Below are 23687 nucleotides of genomic sequence, written 5' to 3' on the forward strand. Positions count from 1 at the left end.
TTGACTTTTATCTCTTGTTCACATTTACTAATTTTCAACTGGTCTAACGAACAAATTATTTGTTGTTGAATAACCAAATGTATCCCTTACGTTCCTATCGATATCTAGACCATCGAAATGTTTTTCTATGATAAAAGCCCAACACCTTGTGTAACATTACTAAATGCCTGCTAAATATTTTATTGTGACGTTAGAAAAAAAATACTGTTCATTCAGGTTATATTTTGTATACTTATTGATTTCTGTATATCTTTTACAGACTTTTGCATACGTAACCTGCCATTATTATTATATACCCTTACATCATTTCATTCAAGTTATATTAAGTATCGACTGTATATTTATTGCTTGTCATCACAGTTGCTTTTTTGATATAATTATAATTTAAACAGTAAATACCGGTCGGTAACCGAATGGGAGTATTTTTTTTTTTTACGCTTCCATGCATCATATATATATATATTAATTGCGACGAAATGGTGTTGTTGACACTATAGCGCTAGAACCGAAAAAAAAAACAAAACTTGCATCCCACGTGTGTTTTATTCACCATCTTTCGTGCTCTATGGTTAAGTTTTTCAGTATACATTATGTCTATTGAATTTTTGAAGTTTCCAATACCGCTCATAATAATATAAATACATTTGTTTATACATTCTATGAAAAAATTAGTTTTCACAAACAAGAAACGTCAAAAAAGGTATGTGAACTTAGGTTATGTTCATCTTTCGTACGTACTTGGGTCCCCGCAAGTGTGATGCTAGTCCAAAAGTGAAATAAACTTTTGGTTATACAATTCATTATGTCCAGCACAAAAAAATTCAACCCTACGTCCCAGCATAAATCATATGTTTTTCAGAAAAGTATTGAATCCTTATTGGAACGGAAATCTATTCTTCATTCCCAAAAACATATAACAGTACTGACATCATTTTTCTGTCATTTTAAGCTGAAAAATGTCAAAATCAAGAAAAAGTCTATCTCTTTGGATGTCATGTGACATCTGTCACTCAATGATGACACAAAAAGAATTGACAGTGCATGAAGCAGACTGTCCTCCAAAAAACAAAGATTGGAATCACAGCTATATACTCGATGGCACTCTGTACAGTGTTTTAGAACCATACACATCGCAAGGTATTTTCTCTGGTTTATGAAGCAATATTTTTTTTCAAAATACAAAACAAAACATTGATTATACCACAGAATAGACAAAGTTAATCATAATAAGCAAAACGTAGGCTTGAAGTAGAAATAACAAGTAGAATTAAGTCTCCCTAATTAGTGTTCGGTTCAAATTTATTTTCTAAGAGCAGCCAAAGAACATAACGGAGAAAGGTATGAACAACATGGTATTCCTGGCTCCATCAACTATGCAAATGTGTGAAATCCCCATTGGCGACCCTGTAATCATTGAGGGCAGAGGAAATTCAATTGTGAGAACTGCATGGCCTACGAATGACAAAACGTTGTTGAGCGTATCAATGACAAGAAAAGGTATGGAAAGGAATCGAAACAATCGAAAAATTCTGTTGCTACCTGTTCTCAATTAACGTGCTTTGAAAACTTTGTGGATTTCAGGAATCGAGTCCAGCAGGATAAATGGTTTGGTAAAAATATCAAAGTTATTAAGCGATCCGTCGATCGCTCGTGAAATAACAATCTCGTACACGGGAAAATCTTCATTGCCGAAAGTGACGCCAGAATTAGAATTTCTCGTTAAGAATCATAACGAGAGAAGTATAATTACCGTTGGAAATCATGTAAGCGTTCCTTACTACGGAAAAAAATTGTCATTTAAAATTGTAGCAGTAAAATCCGACCAGAAAGATGATAATTCACCGGAAAACAGTATTTCGGAAGGATTAGAAAAAATGAAAATATCCGACAAAGAAACGGTGAAAAAATTTTACACGGCTTTGTATAGCACAAAATGGAAAATTCTTTTGGCCACGGAACAAAAGGAAGAAGCGTATTTGTCTAAAGGATACTTGACGATCGAAGATCTTGGTGGGTACGAAACTCTAATCAACGATCTTCGAGACGTGATAGACGTGGCGCTTGGAAAATGGAAAAGAATCAAGGGTTTCAACGTTCCCAGAGGTATCTTGGTTTACGGCACTGCAGGAGTTGGAAAATCGGTGATAACGAACGCCGTCATGGCCGAGTACGATGAGGTGAAAATATTATCGATTAAAAGTTGGGAAATTCAAAGCAAAATAGCGGGTGAAACGGAGGCTCGGTTGAACGAAATTTTTCAAAACTCTCGAATCGCAGCACCTTGCATAATATTTATAGAAGACGTAGATATTTTATGTCCGCGAAAGGGTAACACCAACCAGGACAATGACAAAAAAATTTATGCCACCCTCGTCAAATTGATCGATGATCTCAGATCGAGCGGGGCAAATGTCGTAGTCCTTGCAACAACCTCGAGGCCCGATCTCATCGATGGCACTCTCCGTCGAGCTGGAAGACTCGACAAAGAATTCGAAGTTTGTGCCCCAACGCCCTTAATGAGAAAAGACATATTGATTAAGATTTTAAACAAAATTTCACATTCTTTGAGTGATGAGGAAATTGAAAGAATCGCATTTACTACTCATGGATTCGTGGCTTCTGATCTTCATGGATTGTGTTCCGAGGCCGCTATGCATGCGATGAAAAGATACCGTTCCTACGAAAAATTCGAATCGGATTCAGAGACTGAGATTGTCATGAATTTTGAGGACTTGAACACCGCTATGAAAATTGCCAAACCATCTGCAATGAAAGAAGTTATTGTTGAAGTTCCTAATGTTAAATGGGAGGAAATAGGCGGACAAAAAGGTCTCAAACTAAAATTGAAACAAGCTGTAGAATGGCCTCTTAGACATCCCGAAGCTTTTGCACGACTCGGTATAACGCCGCCCCGCGGTCTTCTCATGTTCGGCCCACCAGGATGTTCCAAAACCATGATAGCTAAAGCCCTCGCAACGGAAAGCAAATTGAATTTTCTCAATATTAAGGTACTGGTAGAACGATTTTTAAAAAATTCTAAATATTTTCGGTACTCAGTGAAGCCAAATATGAAAATTGAAGATGAAAAAATGTTGGAATTTTATAGAAATGAAAAACTTACAGAAGTTATAGAATAATTTAGTGAATAGAACTTTGCTATATTTTTTTCAAGTCAATATCAAACATAAATTTATGAGTATTAAAAATTGTACACTCACTGAAAATGTGATATTCAATGATCATTACAGAAATGTCACATTTGAACAAATTTTACTGTTCATTCCATCCCTTTACAGGGCCCAGAACTTTTTTCAAAGTGGGTAGGAGAATCCGAGAGAGCAGTACGTGAAGTATTCCGTAAAGCCAGGCAGGTAGCACCATCCATCATTTTCATCGATGAAATCGATGCTCTGGGTGGCGAGCGAGGATCTTCGTCGAGTTCTGGTGGCAGTAATGTGCAGGAGCGTGTCCTCGCACAATTATTAACAGAACTGGATGGCGTTACAGCATTGGGAAACGTAACGTTGGTCGCTGCCACAAATCGACCCGACAGAATCGATAAAGTACGTCGGCAATACATTTTCCAGTTTTTTAAACTATGATTACGATTTTAAAATCGCAAGAACTTGAAAAACGTGGGAATTAAAATATTGATTTTATTTATTGATTTTTTCATTTTTGCAACCAACAGGCACTGTTGAGACCCGGACGTCTCGACAGAATAGTTTACGTTCCACTTCCTGACGCCGAAACACGGACTGAAATATTTTCGATAAAATTCAGTAAAATGCCCATCGCCGATGACGTCAATATCGTGGATCTCGTCGACCTTTCAGAGGGCTATTCGGGTGCCGAAGTTCAAGCAATATGTCATGAAGCGGCGATGAAAGCTCTGGAGGAAAGTCTCGACGCTACTACCATTACGAAAGAACATTTTAAAGCAGCTTTCTCAATCGTTACGCCCAGAACTCCGGCGAGTCTCGTTAAACTTTATGAGGATTATCTTAATAATTATAAATAATCACAGTGCAATTTTTACCACAATTACGTCATCTAGCTTTTTTACCAATAAAATCGTGCCTGCCAAGTTATCTGATGATTTGATAATCTTTCGTACAACCTAGTTTTCAACTCAAAAAAGATGATTCTACGCCGTTTCTTAAATTCTTGAAAGAGCTTCACACTCATACTTTGAAATTTTGATTTTTGGCATTTTATTCGCTTGATGATTAGCCTTTCATGCGGATGATGTTTAGTTATTCTGAGCACAACTCTCGATGGTTGGTTCATGCAGATGACAGCATAGCCGGTCATTGCCAGCTAGTGCCAGGAAACAAAAGAACGATGAGAAATTCTCGACATTCGTAACAACCGCTCGGAGAGGAGATTCCACGTTTTCCTTGTCGAGTTTTGGTACAAAATTTTATCAGCCTAAATTCAAGTATTAGATATCTCCAAAATGTCAGTTATTATAAAAGATCCAAAAAGATGCGATCTCGTGTGCTTCCATCGTCTCAAGGGATCAAAGTGAGAAAAGATTATTTTATTTAAAGGAACTTGAAAAACTCATTTTTGCCTCCACTAATTATGAATTTTCCGCAATTTAGCTGTCATCCTTGTTGTCCACCAGTTTGTCTACATCCCGTTCCACCTGCCGGTGACCCATTTTGGGATTGTTGCAAGAGGAAACCTCCAAAATGTCCCATAAAAAGGAAAAGCTCGCAAAATGCTATTTGTCCTCCTTATCTTGTTCCACACTCGGGTCCATTGCCCTGCAGCGCTTGTTACGCATGTCACAATAACCCATGTTGCCCTCCGACCTTTGCCGGGGGTTGCTCAAAGCGTTAACCACGCACATTTATTCACTGTTGAATTTCCGTCGTTCAAAATTATTCCTGCATGAAAAATAAATGTCGTGAGACCATCAACGTTCAGTCCTCATATTTTTCCATTATGTAGTGACAACGAATCAGAACCATCAAAGCATCGAAATGATGCTCTTCTGTTTCAATCAAAACTTCGTCTTCAAGCCGTTCTGAATGTTTGACACAAATATCAATAATTTTCGAGCATCATTATCCCAAAATTCCTGTGCGAAAAGAGTCTGTGCACACCTGACAATTTTTTTTTTCATACCGGTTCACTCAAAATGAAACATGTCTGTTGCTGTTAAATGCTCTCGGCCGTACGATAAAAGAATCTTGACAGCGATGATGGAAAGGTGAGAAATTGACACGAAAAAATGTCCGAAATCTTTTACTTTCGTCAATCGAAAAATTTTATGAAATCATCACCCATTAATAGATTCTGCAAATAATTTAGTTTCGTCACTTTTTTCAAATTTCCATTGACTGTGTCTTTTTACTATTGTTAAATTCGTCAAACAAGAGCTGGATGTCCACCTTCGGAAGACACTCCACAATGTCCCCCCATGTGTGCTCCACCTCCACCTGTGACTCGATGTTGTCCTCCGCAACAAGGATCTACATCTTGCTGCAATAATACGTCCAGCAATTCTGCGCCGTCTTCGGGCTGCTGCCAACAAAACGAGGGGGCTGGTGGCGGAAAATCTTGTTCCTGCCCATCATCCTTTGGTGGATTTTTTTATAAAACTGTGCAAAGAAAATGCTGATTACATTTTTTCATTATTCATTTTTCGAAATTCTTCATTGCTCGAGTATCCATGTTTAAATAGGAAGTCAATAAATATAATAAAAATCGCAATTTCATGATGCTATGGTTGATTTCTTTCGGTGAAACCGTATCGGTTTCGATTTTTTTTGTTTGCTGTTTTTTTTCGTCACGGTTTTTCAAAACATTGTCATTATTAAAACTTGCCAGCGAACGTCATTTATCTTCAAATATTGGCTAACTCCCGACGTGTCAAAATTTTCAATGTTTATTTCGCGACAACCACAACATTGATTAACCAAGAACTTCCAAATTTCGCTATTTCTTTATCATTTCGTGATTATTCTGCATAATGAGGTAATTTTTTTTATTCACGATGACTTGAAGAATTAAAAAAAAATTTTATTAAGCGAGCAATATAAAAATTGATATTCTGAAAGGCTTTGATATTGTAACGTTTTATTTTTTATTAACTGCATTTTGACTGTCAGTTTACCGCCTTATAACCACACACGAAATCCCGCACTGGAGAAGGAGGACGAATATCAAGAGTATCCTGCACCTTCGGTTCCTTTGATCACGCACAGCGGTGTCATTGAAAAGAGGAAAACGACAGACCGAAATTTAATTCGAAATCAACCACCACATGCAGAGGTCGAGTTCGAGTATTTGGTGAGTTTGTAATAAAAGCAAATAAAAAATATAAACTTTATTACTAATTCAATGAAATATTCATCATGGAAATTTCGTTGACAGCCAGTGATTTCGAGTTCAGGCTCATCGATGCGATGTTCAAAAAAAAATTCCTCAAAGATGAGAAAAATGAAGAAAACCACATCGAGCCGAGAGGAAAACAGGAACAATTGCTGTTCTCATATGCACAACGACGAGAAAAAAATTACTAATGTTGTAAACAACGATAAAGAGCTCACTAATGAAACGTCGAAAAGTGAAAATGGTAAAAACACGGTCGATGCTGTAAAACAGGAATGTGCAGAAAGCATATGCAGCGATCGAGCCTCGAGCAAACATTCTAAACGTTCGGTCAGAACGAATCGTGAGCAAAGTGCCAAGTCTAAAGCGAGTAATGAAAGTCTGCGCAGTCAGAAAAGCGCCAGAAGTACACTAACGCATTCTTCCGTAACAAGTACAATCAAAGACGTAATCAATGATAAAAAAGACAACAGGCGAGCATTGAGCACAATTGAATTCCGTCGTATAGCAAATGGGCTCGACGAGGAAGATTTGTTTCCACACAGAAGACGCTGAATTTCGAATGATCGATTTCTGGATACTTGACAATTGCTTACGAAGACCCTAAAATTGTATAAGTTTTATCAAAAAATTGTAAAACGTCAGTAAATCGCAATAGCAACTACGAATCAGCTTGTAACATGGTATTTTATTTGCTAAGTATATAATACACTGAATTTTCCAACATATGTAGGTGAAACACACACTTCTCGGCGATTAATACTTGTTTCTTGTTGTTTCAATATTTCAATATGCCTCATTGTTTTTAATTATTGTTAATAATTCGCGTTCGATCGCATCTGCGATATTTAGACCATTCAGCATACACGTGTCCGAAGCGACGTGCAAATCTGAGAAAGAAATTGTTCATCGCGAATGTTTGTTTTTCCTTGCTAATCCTACTTTTGACATTCGACTTTTCTTCGAAATTTTGAAATAGGTCGTAATCACTCTCCGCACCCGTTGAGTGTTATCGGTAGTTTTTTCGGCCGGCGATGCACCATGTGTACTATATATAAGTGACTCCATCGAGTATATAAATCTTTTCGTTTTTTTTTCCTTCTACGAGCTAAAATAGCTGCCGATAAGTCCTTCGGGCGGATCGAGCAAGATTCACATTTCCTTTTTTTTTTCATATTTCAAATTCTTTTTAATTTTTCTTGTTGTTTTTATAGCCGAGCGTACACTCCCAGAACCATTCTTTCACGTTCATGCACGAAATATCCACGCTTTATATGCCAAATATATAGGAGCCACAAGATTTTTTTCGAATTAATGCAAAAAAACGATACGCGCGAGTATAAACGTCAACGCGACTTTTTGTCTCTGATATACATACATAACGTGGACGCGACGATGATCCGTTATATATTATTATTACCTTTTTATAATATTTTATTTATATATATATATAGATTTATATTAAATACTATTAATGGTTTTGAGAATGCAAAGGTCGAGTAGGAAGAGGAGGAGCAATGACGATATACATGTACGTATGTATATATATCTCGATTTGACGTATTATAATATAAATAATGCGATAAGTTTTGTTTCATTTACTTTCGCCATAAAGGAAAAAGAGAAGAAAACTTTCAATTATATCACGTGTGGCATTGTTTTAGCATCATTTGATTGTTTTCTTATCTTTTTTCCATGCTTTCATTCATTCGACTATTTACAAACAGAGACACGATTAAATATAAATAATGCGAATCACTATTGACTTTTATCGTCCAATAGTTTTTCTTTTTGATATTTACAATTTTTTTTTGTTTCTTTTTTGTGAAAAAAAAAACAGACAAAAACCAAAGTCACACACATACACGCAATTCTCGATCATCAATTAAAACGTCAGTTTAAAAAAAAATGTTGATCTCAAATTTCAACTTTGACTACTTTCGTACAACAGTTGGTGTTTATTCTCATGTTTTTCCAAAATTTTACCGGTGTTATCGTACTCTCGGTGCTGTCTGTGATTTACGCCGAGTTCCGAAAGAAGAAACAGGATATTTTTGAATAATTCACTTGGTGGAATTCATTTTTTTAGTCCTTTTTTTTAAAAACTCAGCTGCCAAACAAAAGCTCAAAAATCCTCGGATCGGTTGAGAGCGATCAAGGCAAACATTCGATGTGCGAGTCGCGTTCCGTAATTGCATATTCGTGTAATGGCGCTATTATTTATGAACAATTTTCAGTAATTGCAACTCATGTATGAATTTTCGTACCGCTATTTAACTCGAAACATTGAATTTCCCAGAAATGGTCTCAAGCGTACAAGAAATGTCTCTCGTTGCGGTGCGTTTCGCCATTTTTTTTTGTATTGACTGCATTCATCGACAATTACTTTTACAATGAATAGCCATAAAAAGACAGCAGATCGTATCTCAGTGATGGCAATGAAACGTGTGTATGATAAAAAAACTTCAACAATCCGAAGGTCATGGAACGTTGAGTGAAAAAATGAAACACTTTCACTAGAATTTTTTCCTCAATCGATAACCGACTACAATTGATAAACAGAGAAAACGAACAAAAAAATATACAACAAGATTGGACCAAATTCCTCAAATTTTTTGATGCAGTATGAAAATCTTCGTGAAATCGATCCACCGCAAGACTTTGATAATGCTTTAATTGATCAGAAAATGAATAAGGAATTCAAAACTTCGAACGATATTGGACGAATTCTCGAAGACTCGATAATCCTTCTTGTGCCAATTGTTGATATTTAGTTGACAGTTTTAGACAGAGAGATTGGAGTTGACTTTGAAAAAAAGATCAAATCTGAGAAGCAATAAAAGTGTGTGAACACTTGAATCTCTCTTGATGAAAAAATCAATGAAACTTTGCGATACGATAAAAATGAGAAAGTCACGGTTTTGAGAATTCTATCGGTTGATATTACGTCGATCGTTCGATTATAATTTCCAACATACCCAGAAAATTGTGGGACTTTGTTTTTCGTTCAGAAGCTTGGAAGGTTTGATTTACATCAGTGCGATAATTGATCTCTCATCGTCAGTCAATACATTTCTATTTGATTGATAAACGAGCTAAGAGGCGATCCAACTTCAATGTTGCAACCGAAATGAAAAAGTGTTGACGCCACGAATGTTGAAATATTGATTTTGTGGCGATTCAAGTATTGTCCCTCTTTCATAAACTTAAACGGTAAGCTTCAAGAAAGATTGATCGTTTGATCATCGATCGAAGACGATGTTGAAACTCTGTCTTTCTTTCTTCGCTGTTGAAAGCTCTCAATAGGGAAAATAGATGTCGGAAAATTCTGTACGTCGAGAGTATCGTTTGCAATTGACGAGAGAATTTTCGAGCAAGCGTTACTGATTATCCTTGCTCCATGGAAAGTCCATAGTCAAACGAGGAATATCGCTGCTCGTGGATGATTCATCTTCGCTGCTGGTGGCCGAAGTTTCCTCGGAAATCATGGCTTCACCTCCGGCTTCTTGGGGTCTTGGCCCAGAGCTGGTATCAACATTGACGTTGGTAGCGACGACAACTTCGCTGGCAGTTTGTGCTGGGTCACTGCGAGGTCGTCGTCTCGAGACTGGCGTTGAGTTATAGCCAGGGCTCCAGACTTGATCACGAGAGCTTTCGGACATGGAGACGCTCTTCGACCTGGTGCGTAAATCGACGTTTTTCCTGGACGCTGATCTCAACGAATTTTGTCGAGAAACAGTTGGTCCGGTTGGCGTCGGCGCGCCGGTCAAGCTGTCAGATGATTCGTCGATTTCCAGAGTCCACGAGACCGAATCCCCCTTTTGAACCATAAATTTAACCATCGAACTGGCCATGGGTTGTTCCTCGTCACCGTTCAATGTTTGTTCGATCGGATTACGGTCCAAGGAATTGTCCATGTGTTCAGGCCCCAAGGATCTTGACAGTCTTTGTGGTGGCGTCGCCAACTGATTGGCCAAAACATTGACCACTTCGTTTTTTTGCCTCAGGCGCCATTGCAATTCCTCGTTTCTCTGGGACAAATGTTTATTGTGCATCGAAACTTCGTGGAACGATCCAAGCAGAATTTCATTTTCGTGGGATATCTGTCGCTCGTAAGCTTCTTTGCTGTCGAGCTGTGCTTTTAAATCTTCACACCGTGCTTCGAGACACTCGACTCTTTGCTCGAGTGCCTCTTTGCCCTCGACTTCGCGCCTCAGACTGTCGTTCTCCGTCCTCAACGTCGCGTTCTCTTGGCTCCTCAGCTCGAGGACCGATCTCAACGACCAAACCTCTGCCCTCAGGGCGGCTCCTTGATCATGTACGAAAGATTTTCGGTCGCTCTCGTTTTCTCTCTTCTCAATAACCGCCTCGTATTCCGCTCTCAATTTCGCCATTTCCGTCATGTGCTCTTTACGCGATTCTGTCACCGTGTTTCGCACCTGCCACTGAAGGCTCTCGATTTTCTCTCGAAGAATCTTTTTCTCTTCCAACCGATCTCTCAGCTCTTCGTTCTCTGTTTGCAGTTTCGTATTTTCAAGATTTTTTATATTCAGGGCAGTCTTTACTTGATGTAATTGTTCCCGTAAGTTCAATTTTTCAAACGAATCTTCGTCCTCATCGTGCGCATCTTCTTCCTCCGCTTCTCTCTCTTCCTCCTCATCCTCCTCCTCCTCCTCCTCCTCCTCCTCCTCCTCTTCTTCTTCTTCTTCGTGTTTCTCCGCTTCTAAATCGTCGTTCCAATCGATAGGGCTCTCCTGATCGACACATTCCTCCTGGGATTTGGTCTCTCGTCGAATTATTTCAATTTCGTGATCCCTTTTCAATTGTGCGATCGTTGCCTCGTGCTCTGCTGTTAACGCTGCGAGCGCCGATTCCAGACGCTTCGTAAAATTCGTCTTTTCCTCGTGTAGAGCGCTTTCTAAATTACCAACGCGCTCGGCGTGGCTCGCTTCAACTGCAATTTCAAAAATAAACATTATTCTATTAATCTGTCGACTCGAAGATCAATCATCATTTAAAAAATTCAATTTTCCCTCTCAACAATTATCACTGACATTCCACTATATTCCTATAATTGTTCCAAAGAAATTTTAGTAATATTGAAACTCTAAAAGAGTTTGAAAATTCGTCCACTTGATCCTTCTTCCGGTATAACCAATTCGACCCCAAATATATCGACCAACGAAAACTTTATTTGTATTTACATGAATTTTTTTTTTTCAATTTCATACTATAAGAGAATTTGAAAAAATAATTTCGAACCGTGTCGAATTGGACTGCTCCGTAATGGCTTTAAGCACCGGCTCGTTTCTACCGTCACACCACTGCATTTCCCCTGGCACAATTAATCATTGCTTCACAAGTTTATGCCGGTATAGCACCGTTAAGTTATGACGATTAGAACCCATTATATCTCCCCTGCTATAACGAATGTTACAAACGAATTAGTGTCGCGCCCCATATATCACTACACAACGGGCACTCGCAAATTGAGATATTGCTCAACCGGTAAGATGACGCTTCGAATGAGTGAAATATAAAGATTTAAAAAATTAAAAGATCAACAAAAGATCAAGGCTTGAAAAAGGAATTTATCGTAAGTTCACTCACGCTCTGCTCGAAGTTCCTCAAGGGCTCGTCGATGATCCTCTCTCTCGGCTATAAGCCGCTCTTCAAGATTCACCTGGCTCGTCCGCAAATCCTCGACTTCGGTACGTGCCGTTAGCCACTCGCTCTTCATGCTTTCGCAATATTTTCTCAGTCTCGGCGCCGCAAATCCATCCAGCTTTTATCGCAATGAATAGGGAAAGAGGCATTAGCGACATTTTATTTAAATCATCGGATAAAAAGATGACGCGGATAATGGATCGATCTAATGCGCTTTATAGGCGAAAAATTAGAGTGCATTTTCAAAGAAAAAATTATGTGCTGAATTTAAGGAACACTTCCTTTTGTACTTCTATGAATAACGCATTCGGCAATAATCATTTCGTTTCCTCAACTCGAGCTACGACGATGCTAATTACAACTGTAAATACGGATTAATATCGTCACGCTCCAAATACAAACGCCGTCTTCATTAGACGTGCTCATTCCCCGAAGAACGCTACGCATCGAGCTTTTAAAATACTCGTTGAAAATATCACTCAAAATTGAAAGAAAAAACTTCCAAATCTCGAACTAATGCCATCATTTTGATTTTCACTGTTCAATGGTTTTGGCTCATCGCGCAAAACCCAACAATTCCACGAGCAGGATTTTTCCGAATTTTAACTCACCGTTTCATCAAAAAATTCAATCGCTCAATGCGTCAATAAAAAACGAGCGTGACACAAAAATTTTCAAATAATTGCAAGAATCATGACTAAATTGCTTTTTTGACGGTTCACAATTTCGGTACAACCAAATAATAAGATGATCTCATGACGCTGAAGTTTCCAACGTTGGAGTCCAACGAAATGATCGAAAAAAACTCTCCAATAATTCCAGTAATTCTCATATTTTGTTCCCTGCCAAATTTGCGATTCGTAGTTATTCAAGCTGCACCAACGATTCGTGAAATAAAAAATTGATGAATTACAAACGTTTTTTTTCGTTCATTTCGTTGGACTCCAACGTTGGAAACTTCAGCGTCGTGATGATCTCGCACCGGTTTACTTCGATCAAGAGAATTTTTATGAAATGATCGATTTAAGGTAATAGAAGAATCTGGAAATGTGATTGAAAGAATCTTAAAAAGGTTTACCTCATGAGCAAGATACTGGACAGTGATCGAGAGTCCCTGTATAGTATCCTCAATTCTCTTTTCCCGTACGGTCTCGTAGCTGTTATCGGTTTGAGCAGATTGATGACGAGTTTCGTGAACGGGAGCATTTCTAATGATGTTGTTAGCATTGACGTTGTTCTCCTTGGCTGTGCGATCTGCAATAGAAGGAAGATCGTCGGTGGTAATTAGCGCGTCGTTATCGTTCCACGTGCACCCGGAATTAGCATTGTTCGTCAAATGTTCATCGATGAATCTGATGATCGTGAGGTCGGTGTTGTTGCCACATTCGTTACAATTATCGACAACGTTGGCACTCTCGTGTCCATTGATTTCCAAACTTTTTTGTAATTTGAGGTTACTTTTCAGACTGTCCAATGAGATGGAAGAAAAGTCACTTCTGTCACTGGAGAAGGAAGATTCACCGGCGGAGCCTAAATCATCCGGATTGAGAGTACAAAAGACAGTCATGATGACGAGGCTGAAGCGGGGAATGACTGCTCGGAAAAAACCAAGTTTTTCGATGGAAAAAGAAACAACGAAACGTCAGATTATTCGTTCGACGTTTTCTTCGTCAACGAGCGACAATAGTGCGAATTATAATGCTACAGCGATGATTATGGCATTTCCGGTATGAAGAAAGTCACCGGCTGAATTCAAATGGCGATTTCTTCACAGGCACGAATTGCCTGTCGAACGTAACACCGTTTTCATCATTCTTTCGACGAGAGTGAAAATTGCTATTATTCTGGAACAGTCCCAGCACATTTTGATGCCACGATGAAGAGAAAAAACGTTCTCAACACCAACGAAAAACGACAATCCTCAACGACGAATCGTCATCGTTGGTCCGAGGGCGCGCGCACACTGTTAACGCGCGAGCGCAACACCGCCGTCCGAGTATCCTTGAACCGATCCTTCCAGCCCGTTGACAAGTTTTCCGAGGACACGGATCAAGGGAAGCGATTAAAAGATGCGCGAAAAAGTGGGCGCTCGATCAGAGAAACCCCCGTGTTTACATCCGCACGAGTTTGACGTTACTAAAGTTATTTTTACGTAAACGGTGCGATCCGCGTTTGTTCGTTCCTCCTCCGAAAGCAACGTATGTTGATTCCCAATTTTAATATTTTCTCTCGGCTTATTTTTATTTGTGTGTTTTATACGCAGATTTTAGCGTCCCTAGTCGAGCCAACTAGTCGCTAGCTCCGCGCTCTCCACGCACGCACATAAAACAAACGTGTGTACGAGCCTCCGAGTCGCAGAAGTATTCGATGACACGAGCCAAAAGTCGAGGTGCCATCAAGCCAGAGACCTTGAACAGCACACGTATGTGCACTCGTCTTTAAAATATTATTCAACCCGAACTATATACGCTTACGCACGTAGATGGATGTCACGTTTTTTCTCATTTACTTTTTTACACTACTAGAGACAGGATATGAACGTTAACACGAGTAGTATTTAGTGCGTACGCTTTCGAGTCTCACGACCGAGTAAATACGCGAATGCTTCGCAACAAACGAGGTAAGGCCGAGTTTATCCCTACTTCTTCCTCCAATCTTCACCTCCACCTTACTCTCCTATGTACTTCACCTATAAATATATACATCTATACGAAAATTACGACCCATGTATTCCTCCACGAGCATCCGGCCAGCCAATAATTCGTATACTACACATTCATCTACGCATTTAACAAATCTTTGACATTTCATATATTCTCGGTTGAAAAGATTTCATTGTGTTTCCGATCGACCGTCCTCCTCGCAGCGAACATAAGTCGCATACCTGAATCCACCGGAGTGAGCCATCCCTCACAACGAACCCTCGCGACAATGAATCTAACCCCCTCGCTAAAGCATTTACCGTACCAGCAAAAAGGAAGCTCGTTTGACCAACTGTATCCACGCTCTGATGAGCGCCCGACGTAGTAATACACGTTTTTCATTTTCCTTGCAATGTTATTACTCTGGTGGACGAAAATTTAGTTTGCGTGGCTAATACTCGCGGCAGTAATTCGAGTAATTAGTTACTCGATTATTTCAAACGGAAAACAACGTTTTTACGTTCTTTTCAAAACTAGTGTTAATTTTTTCCAGTTTTTTTTGTTTAATCTTCATCGAAAGCAACTTCATCGTGTATCGTTCTTTTTGGTTTTTGATAAGGAAGAATACGGTGTAAATTAAACTCTGTTTTCATTGAGGGGAAGCACTTTATACTCGAGAGAATATATTGGGGTAGCCCCGTCACGAAAAAATTGTAGGAGTCTAGATTTGAGGTGGAATTGATTTTGGAATTTTTGTGTTTTACGTTATTGATGTTGTATTTCGACTGCGCATATTTCGCGAATAGGATTTCTGATTTTTTAATAAACTGTGGGAATTAATGAAAATAATTCACTTGCCAAGATGTGTGTGGAAATTTCGGTTCCGACTCTCAAACGATCTAATACTTTTATATAATGCGTTGTGAAATTGGCAACTATTGCACGTCATTTTTGCTCCATCTGACGAAAATTCTGTCGTACGTCGTTCATTCACGATTTGAGGAATAAAGTATCAAAGTTTTTTCATAAACTTTGGTACTTCATAAACTTTCATAAACATAAGCAATGGTGATTCGTCTTTGTGCTTAAAATACAAAAAAATTGTATTTTTACTAATTCCCATTAACGAACGCGATTTGCCCAAATTCCCAATGGAACAATTGTTTTTTATTGCAAAAGGGTTGGTTTTTGAGAAAAGGTTTTATAGTAGAATCATTTTTGTTTTCGTAAACGTTTCATTTTGTCAACGCATCGGTCCCATTATTGGTAAAAGAACGTTTCAACGGATTCTCAGGTAAAAAGTAAAAAGGGTTTTTATATCCGCAATACCTCGTTTTACAGCCATTCGGACACAATGGAATTGTTATTTTGGTGATAAAATTTGTTCTCGTTTTTCTCTCTCTCATTCTTGATGCATATTTGGCGGTTACTCGGTGCGCTTTTAAATTGCTCACAAGACCCTTCGATACCAAATAGACAAGAGCGAGATTTATTCGTAGCTCGACGTCTCGAAATAACTCATCGACACACAGCCCAGAGAGAAGTCTCCTCGACATACTCCCCTATCGCGATTCTCACTAGTACCATTCTATCGAGCGAGTTCTATGTAACGATTATTCTTGTCACGGGAGCACCAATTTCACAGAATTCAACGATTTTTTGGCAATCGCGCGATCTCTTCGGACGCAGTGCTTTCATTAGTTTAAATTCGTTTCAATATTTTTCGCATCGTTGCAGATTTGGTAAACAAGAAATATGTTGACCACCGTTTGTTTTTTAAATTTATTCGAAAGCCATTTTGATTGGAAAGACACTTCGATTCCGATTAATTTTAGTTTTTCAGTGTTTTTTTCAAATCGGAATTATTAAAATTTAAGATTTCTCTCAACATTTGCACGGATTTCGATTTTTCCGTCGATCAAATTTGCTTCAACTTCGAAGTGAGAGTCTCTATCTTTCCGCATAGATTCCCGATTACAGAACGCGAAGTTAATCGAAGCTGAGACATTTTGCGAGAGGCGTTCGCGAAGCAACGAGAGAAACTTGTCGCAGACTGTGAGCGACGTTGAAGCAGCATTTTTCGTTAGTTCGTTCGTTTCTTTTTTGTCATGCGTTCCATGATTTTTCTTCGTGTTAGTCCCGCTGGATTAACTACTTTTACGCGTTATAATGGTGGGAGAATTGACGAAGAAGACTTTGGTATAATTTCATGACGCGTCGAGCCACTTTCCAACCCGAGTACGGGACCAATTATCTCTCGTTTCCTTTTCACGTTTGCCAACTCTTTTATTTTATTCGTCGTGTACACACGAGATCCAGTTCGCAGCTATCAACGAGAGTCGACTCGTTATGCTCCGCGTTTACTACGTGCCTCGTTTTTCCGCTTTTACGATACCAGTTATAAATATTTCAACGGCGCGAAGAATTTCAGATATTAAATATGGAGCCGGCTGTGAGAACTTATTTGGGAAAATTTAGTGCGTTAACGCGTTCAAATGTAAATTAAAATCGATGAGCGCGCACTGAGACATTCCAATTCGATTTAAATAAGTGCACCGACATTCGTTCTACGTATACGTTCGATTCATCAATGAATTCATGGACGAATAACGCCTCGAGCATCGCCACAAGAACGAGGCCGAAGAAAAAAAACGATACGAATGAATGATGAATTTACCATAGAGGACACAAATCGTTCTGCCTTTCTTCTGCATACCTTTGGTCGTTGTCGTTGCATTCGTGTTGTGGAGCTTCGCATTGAGACTATTGACCGGTCCGGTTCGGCCTGTCGATACCGTTTTCCTCACCGGTGTCGGACTCTTGTCTGAAATCATTGAAATATTATTCAGTCATTTCGTTTCGTACGACTTCTCATTTCAAAGATGTTTATTTAACAAAAATCTTTCGACGACTATGAGACGAAAAATGATGAGATTATATTTTTACGATTTTTCATAATGTTTCTGGTTTACTGTTTTCTCTCTTCACTCCTTCGCAGTTGTTTTGTCAATAAAAACATTTCGAAATGTTATTCATTCGGCAAATGAGCTATGCAAAATACTTTATCAACGTTTCGTGTTAGACCGGAAGTTGCGAATCGTTGTATGTGAGAACTGAAACGTGTGCATCGACGGCGACGGGGACGACGAGAAGCCTATGACCAAAAGAACGATTATTATTAATGCGACACGCGCGATCGTGACCGCTTCAACAGCATTTGCCCACACCCACGGGTTCTGACCTTTTTTGCGATCACTCTTTCGCTCGAGGCATTACCGCTGGGCTCCAGAGGAGACTTGTAATTGAGACGGAGACTTTATTTCGTCATTTGTCTTGTGAGATATTATTGTACAAGTGACGAGCAAATTTGAGGATATCACTGGAGACAATGAATTTCAGCTTGTAAACCCAATGACAAATTTTCTGAATTAATCAAAGTCTCAATGTCTTCGAGGCGCAGACAAGAAAATAATAAAATTTAAATATCATCGAACTTTGGAAAAATTTGATCGTTTTTTTACATTCATTTGTGAATTTTATACAACGAATAACAAATTCGCAAAGTTTTCCATTACACGACCAATAACGACAGACGAAAACTTTGCACCTTTTGAATACATTGTTCCTTTATTTTCTATCTTTTTCTATTGATAATAAAAACGTATGATAAAAAAGTATAAGAAAAAAGCTGGGAGTGTCGATTTGCGATTAATAAAGATTAGACATTTTCAATAACCGACAAACGATTGATTGCAAGGTTCTCAGCGACCTTGTAACTTGACGTTTTTGTGTCACTGTTAACCCTTAAACTTTGAATAGCCTTCGGGACTTGGATATACATAGTAAGGGCACCATTTAGGGGTGAATCGTTTCTGATGACGGTCGATCGTTGCTTCGTCGTTACGAGAATGCATAACTACCATGAATTTCAGTTATTTCTTAGAGTAATTTGTAGGTCACGAACACCAGAATTTGTGTTCTTGTATGGGTTGGTCAAACTCGAAGGTAAACGTAAATTCTTGTCGAAAATAGTGATTTATATCGAGAATTATGGCTTCTACTAATCAAACTGTGTGTGTGACGATAACGATAAACAAATTTTTATGATGAAAAAGTTATGTAACGTCTATTCAGTGGAAAAAGGCCCAATTTTAAGGAATTTTTCACACGCTACAGGTAATAGAAAATCAATTTTATTAGCTCGATGGTAGCAAATCTTCAGAGGCACTTCAGAAAAGAGTCGTTCATCGGTGAACAGTATAAATCGAAATCTACTCGACCGATGCTTTTCAAATTTGGCACAGGACTTCCTTAAACGATTGACCAGGTATCTACGAGAGGATTTTTTATTTCGATTTTTCGCATTTTTTGTAACACTCAGAAGTGATAACACTGATCTTCGCCTTGAAAATGAGCCTATTTGCTCTTGTAAAATTAATAATTATGAAATATTGGAAAAAAAGCTATCGCAGATACCTGGTCAATTGTTTAAGGAAGTAACATGACAAATTTCAAAAAAATCGGTTGAGGAGATTTCGATTTACACTGTTCACCGATGGACAACTTTTTTCCGAAGTGCTTCTGCTAGCATCGAGTTGATATTCGAGTTTTAAAAACTCAGGAAATCTTGTTCATGCATTGTCTTATGATGTGACAATCAATAAAATAGATTCGTATGATCCGTAGCGTGTAAAAAAAATTCTTAAAATTATTTTCACCGAATTGACGTTAGCCCGCCCTTAAACGAATAAGAAACTTGTCGTTTTTGTTCACTCGAACTCATCTCATTTTATCCGGATCTCTAAGAGAATGCAAAAGTACTATAAAAAGCAGGTCGATCATTAAAACAGTTTAGCTCTGTTGCACCTAAATTAACAATTACTCTCGTATTTCAATCTCTAAAATCGTCGGCTCGTGTGTACTTTGAGATGCCTGTCTTTGTGCTCGAAGATCCTCCGCGAAGGTACTCCAATAATCGTTAAGAATGTACAATTACCTTTTGTTCGGTTAGCGTTTTTACATTTGTGTGTTTTCAACTGGACAATTTATGTCTTGTGGTCAGCGCCCCGTGTGATTACAAAAGCGTGCGTTTTCTCGAGCTCGATCAACATCACTGCTCTCGCTCAGTTAAACGAATACACCGAGCAGATACATTTGTGTGCTCGTAATTATCGTATCTTGTTAAGGCCACTACGGATTGCTGCGTGCAAATGTCTGGATGAAATTATGATCGAGCGATAAATGAAACGCGTAAAAGAATCTTCAACCAATGAAAATTGCGATAAGATCTGAGGAAAATCGATTAATTTTCATTCCATCTGAGAGAAACTTGGAACTTATCAAACAATGAGACGCTTGTTCGTTATTCATCGAATTCGGAGAGCTGCGATGACTCGACGATTATTGCTAAATTGAAATTCTATTCTTTCGACACGACTATAGAGCATCACGGAATGAGAAATTTTAACCCAAATTTTATTAAGTGTCAAACTTCGAACGGTCGAACCGACGTTATCACGTTTGCATTGCACGTTTTTCGTCTCGATTTATTTTGTTACAGCATCAATCCTGATTGGTAAAAATACTTTGGATTTCCATACTCGAAAGTTCCGAGTTAAAAACTAAACTACAGAACGTCAAGTGGGTCGGCGGGCTTGTAGTTTGAATGAAAGTTCCGTCCCGATCAAGACACCCCGGTGTTGTACTAATTTGACGGTCGGAAATAATAAGTTCATAAACTAGACGACAATACTGTAATAACATATTGCGAGAGCCTTTCAAGAGCGGACGTAACAATCAGAACATTGCTCTGTGAGGGCTACGGGCTCGATGTTGTTCCCATCCCCGAATTAAAATGGAACGACGCGAGGGACAGTTCGTAACGGAGCAAACTCATCGTTCTAAATCATCGCACATCGTTCTAAAGGGGATCAAAAAATTTACAATTTCAACGCTCAATTAAAAAGCGATTCGAAGGAGCGATTGTTCTGCTGCAGCCTCAAAACTCGATCGAACTTCGAGGAAGTTTCTTCAACTCCAAAATGGTTATGACGAGTTTTCATTGAAAAAAAAAAACAATTCGAATTTGAATACAAGAAATATTTAGCCATAAATTGCTACTCTAGGATTTCCTTCTCACCAAAATGACCCGCTTCTTTGTCTCGCTCCGAACGATCGCGATAAAGAACGTACGAGAGTATCGTAAGGTGCGTATGAGATTTTCTCAGGGGAACCGAATATCGCAGACAGTCCCATAAAAGTGTGACCGGAAGCACGGAGCGATAAGCTCGTACTTCTGCATTCGCAATTAAAATCGACTTTCCTCCTGTTACGTCGCTGTACAATTGAAATTGTGATCGTCCGAGTGTAACGGATAACGTATCGACGCTACGATTCATGGAAAATTATTGAAAATTGCGAAAAGCACTCGACGATCGTTAAAAAGTGAGAAAGCGACGAGTCCTCTACCCAAAACCGTGCTCTCTGTAATAAAACAAAAAAGTTACGTGCGTGCAGAAATTTACGAAGTCAAAAGAGTACTTTACAGCATGTAAGAAAAAACATAAATACGTGTTTATGATATATTTCGTAAAAAGTAAACGAGAAACGTCAACATTTATTCATAAAAATGCAATGTAAATTTTATAACTCAATTTTAAAAATCGTCTTTTTTCATCTGATTTTCAAATGCCTATAAACAACGGCATCCGCCGTATTGGATTCCAACGTAACGTCACTCCGATAGTAAACAATCGAGATTTTAATCGTGCGCTCTGTGTTATTTTGAAATTTTACAAGTCATTATAAAGTTCGTGGACTTTCATCATTTATTTTATTAAAATCGCATCATGGAAGACGATTTAGTGAAAGCAGAAAGTACAAATTTACCAAAGATAAATACGTTGACGGTGGCAACGAATTCACAATTTTTGTGGCGTTTTAACACTTGTATTATTGCATTCAGGCACACGACAACAACGATATACGTTACAACTCGTTATTTTCACAAATTTTGTTACTTGCTCTTTCGCAGTCGTATTATTTACTGACGAAGTGACGTCACAAACCGAAACAGCGAATGATAAATAAAAAAATAGTTTTCAAGACGATATTCGGTGTTGTAAAATAAAATAAAAATTCTACTGGTTCATTGCGATCTCAGGATTAATTTTTAAAGCAGTTTTCAAAAAAAGTTGCAACACCCTACCAGCTCGTAAGTTCAAGAATTCATTTGGAGAAGATTCTCTTTGAAACTTGTTCGTCTTTAGGCTGCCGATTAATGAGCCGAACTCTGGAGGAAACTTTTCCTCAAAGAGGGTACAAGGAAAGTACATAATTTGATAGAACGTAAAAGAGGCTTTATAAAACTGGAAGAAACACGTGTCGTCCGCATGTGCGAATCTGTCTCGTCGCAACGTGCATTCGCGTTGGATGCGCACGTCGGCAAATTCGTTCGGTTTGAAATCACGGATGTGAGCACTTGGCGGATCGTAAAAAGTGCCCGTACGATCGGTCGAGGGTATCCGGTTAAAGTATAAGTAGAAAATATAGCGGAGACGTTTGGAGAAAGAGAGAAAGAGAGAGGGTCGCGAAAATTAAAGGGAAAGAGCGAGCGTGCTCGAAAGCCCGGGGATACTTGGAACAACAAACTAATTCCGAATGCTACATCGTAAGTTTACATATCTGACCCAGGAATATCCGAAAACGCGTGCGTGTGCGTACGCGTTCGAAGTCATTGTACCAGAAAAGTAGCTCTCTCGTGTGCACAAGGCGAGAGGTTCGACGCGGTGGCAAACTTTGCGAAACGCATTTTCTCCGCGATCTTCGATAAAACACAAGCGAAGAAGAATACGAGGGGAAGACTCTCGAGTACCGCTTCATTGTTAGTTTCCATGCAGGCTCGTCGCGAGAGAAAAGTACCAATTTGAAGTGGATTCGCGTGACATTAAATGGAAGAGGAAGCGAGCAGAAAAAGTGCACTAGCTCATTCCAGGGGCGTTCTCATTCACTGGAGAAGAGCATCCTGACGGGTGAATATTTTTTTTCTTACGAGTCGAGTAACTCTTTAGATCTTAGCAAAAGTTCGAAATCGAAATAAACCGAAAGTCACAAATGTTTTTGCACATTCGACTGCATCTCTCGCATGCAGTACGCGAGCCCGCGTACGAGTGAGTCCGTAAATACGATGGAGGAATACGTCGGCAGAGAAATCCTAGCACAATTCAGTTTTCGGGGTAGAGCTCGCGGAAGGTGCAACGCGGAACACACTCGCTCTATATTTCTCTCATCACGTTGTGCACCGTCATCCGGTCTATTATAGCCGGAAGTCACTGGCCTGAAAACTGTGCCATCCATACAGTGTTCCCATTAGTTGGAAAACAAATTATATTGCGCTTGAAACTGTTATACGAGCGAGCAGATGGAGCTGAGAACAGTGTGGGTCTGACGAATATAAATAACTGGCGAGTGAGTTGGGCTAAAAGCCTAAAGATTAATCAAACTGCGTGGCTCCTGTGAGCGAATATTCGACACGAATTCCGGATCGATCGCTCCTCGAGCTCCGATCTCTACGAGCTTATCGCACTTTCAATTCGCTCGTTCGTTCATAACTCAAATGGGCTATTTTAGTATTTTACGTTTCTCGATAAATTTCATTTACCAAGGTTGAGAGTCGACACTTCGGGACAACTCTTCTTCGGATCGCAATTATTGATGCGCGCTTGCTGCTGATTATTCGTGCTCGTACGACCGTTGGCGACTCGTCTCGGCTGGTTTCCTGTTGTCGGCGATCTCTCTGCGAACAAACCAACGAACGACATTAGAATAGAAAATAATATTGGCATTCTGTGCCTTGTAATTTTCCATTTTCTCGGCACCGGAAAAGCGTCACGAAAAACTTTCTTAACGACTTTTTCCTCCGTTGGATTTATCGGATTCTTTATATTCGAAAAAATTCCTTCGGTGTCGGCGGGAAAACGAAAATCATTGGAAACGCTTTCAACTCTCGGTTAAAAGATTCATAAAAAAATACTA

The 23687-nt window shown here is 39.0% G+C and overlaps 2 protein-coding genes across 12 annotated transcripts in view; one reads left to right on the forward strand and one right to left on the reverse strand.

Annotated features, from left to right (window-relative positions):
• Positions 1-93: 93 nt before the first annotated feature.
• LOC122406506 (ATPase family protein 2 homolog) lies at positions 94-4091 on the forward strand. Of its 3 annotated transcripts, none has more exons than XM_043411997.1 (6): positions 94-700; positions 860-1137; positions 1312-1497; positions 1582-3008; positions 3297-3563; positions 3692-4091. In XM_043411997.1, exons 2-6 carry the CDS (start codon positions 957-959, stop codon positions 4019-4021), a joined length of 2391 nt encoding a protein of 796 aa, XP_043267932.1. In that variant the 5' UTR covers positions 94-700; positions 860-956; the 3' UTR covers positions 4022-4091. The 3 variants fall into 3 exon arrangements, with proteins under 3 accessions (XP_043267932.1, XP_043267933.1, XP_043267934.1); XM_043411998.1 differs by having other exon boundaries at positions 950-1137; XM_043411999.1 differs by lacking the exon at positions 94-700 and having other exon boundaries at positions 1021-1137; positions 1317-1497.
• A 2922-nt stretch (positions 4092-7013) lies between these two features.
• The window catches only part of LOC122406502 (stress response protein nst1-like), a 43109-nt gene continuing 26435 nt past the window's right edge, over positions 7014-23687 (reverse strand). For 8 of the 9 annotated variants that reach the window (XM_043411983.1, XM_043411984.1, XM_043411982.1 and 5 more), the window contains 5 exons: positions 23314-23448; positions 17332-17478; positions 13091-13266; positions 11956-12130; positions 7014-11299 (listed from right to left, as the gene is read on the reverse strand). In XM_043411983.1, the coding sequence (XP_043267918.1) occupies positions 9726-11299; positions 11956-12130; positions 13091-13266; positions 17332-17478; positions 23314-23448 (2207 nt within the window). In that variant the 3' untranslated portion in view covers positions 7014-9725. The remainder of the gene's footprint in view (positions 11300-11955; positions 12131-13090; positions 13267-17331; positions 17479-23313; positions 23449-23687) is intronic. The other variant, XM_043411986.1, reaches the window with a different exon arrangement.

The sequence above is a fragment of the Venturia canescens genome, chromosome 2 (genome assembly GCF_019457755.1).
Source record: "Venturia canescens isolate UGA chromosome 2, ASM1945775v1, whole genome shotgun sequence".
In the NCBI taxonomy this organism is placed as follows: domain Eukaryota; kingdom Metazoa; phylum Arthropoda; class Insecta; order Hymenoptera; family Ichneumonidae; genus Venturia; species Venturia canescens.

What these genes read in the sequence shown, in the direction of transcription:
- LOC122406506 (XM_043411997.1), top strand. Translation starts at nt 957, where the DNA reads ATGTCAAAATCAAGAAAAAGTCTATCTCTTTGGATGTCATGTGACATC. An exon ending in AGAACCATACACATCGCAAG is followed by an intron (nt 1,138 to 1,311) that starts GTATTTTCTCTG and finishes TTATTTTCTAAG; the next exon opens with AGCAGCCAAAGAACATAACG. An exon ending in GACCCGACAGAATCGATAAA is followed by an intron (nt 3,564 to 3,691) that starts GTACGTCGGCAA and finishes TGCAACCAACAG; the next exon opens with GCACTGTTGAGACCCGGACG.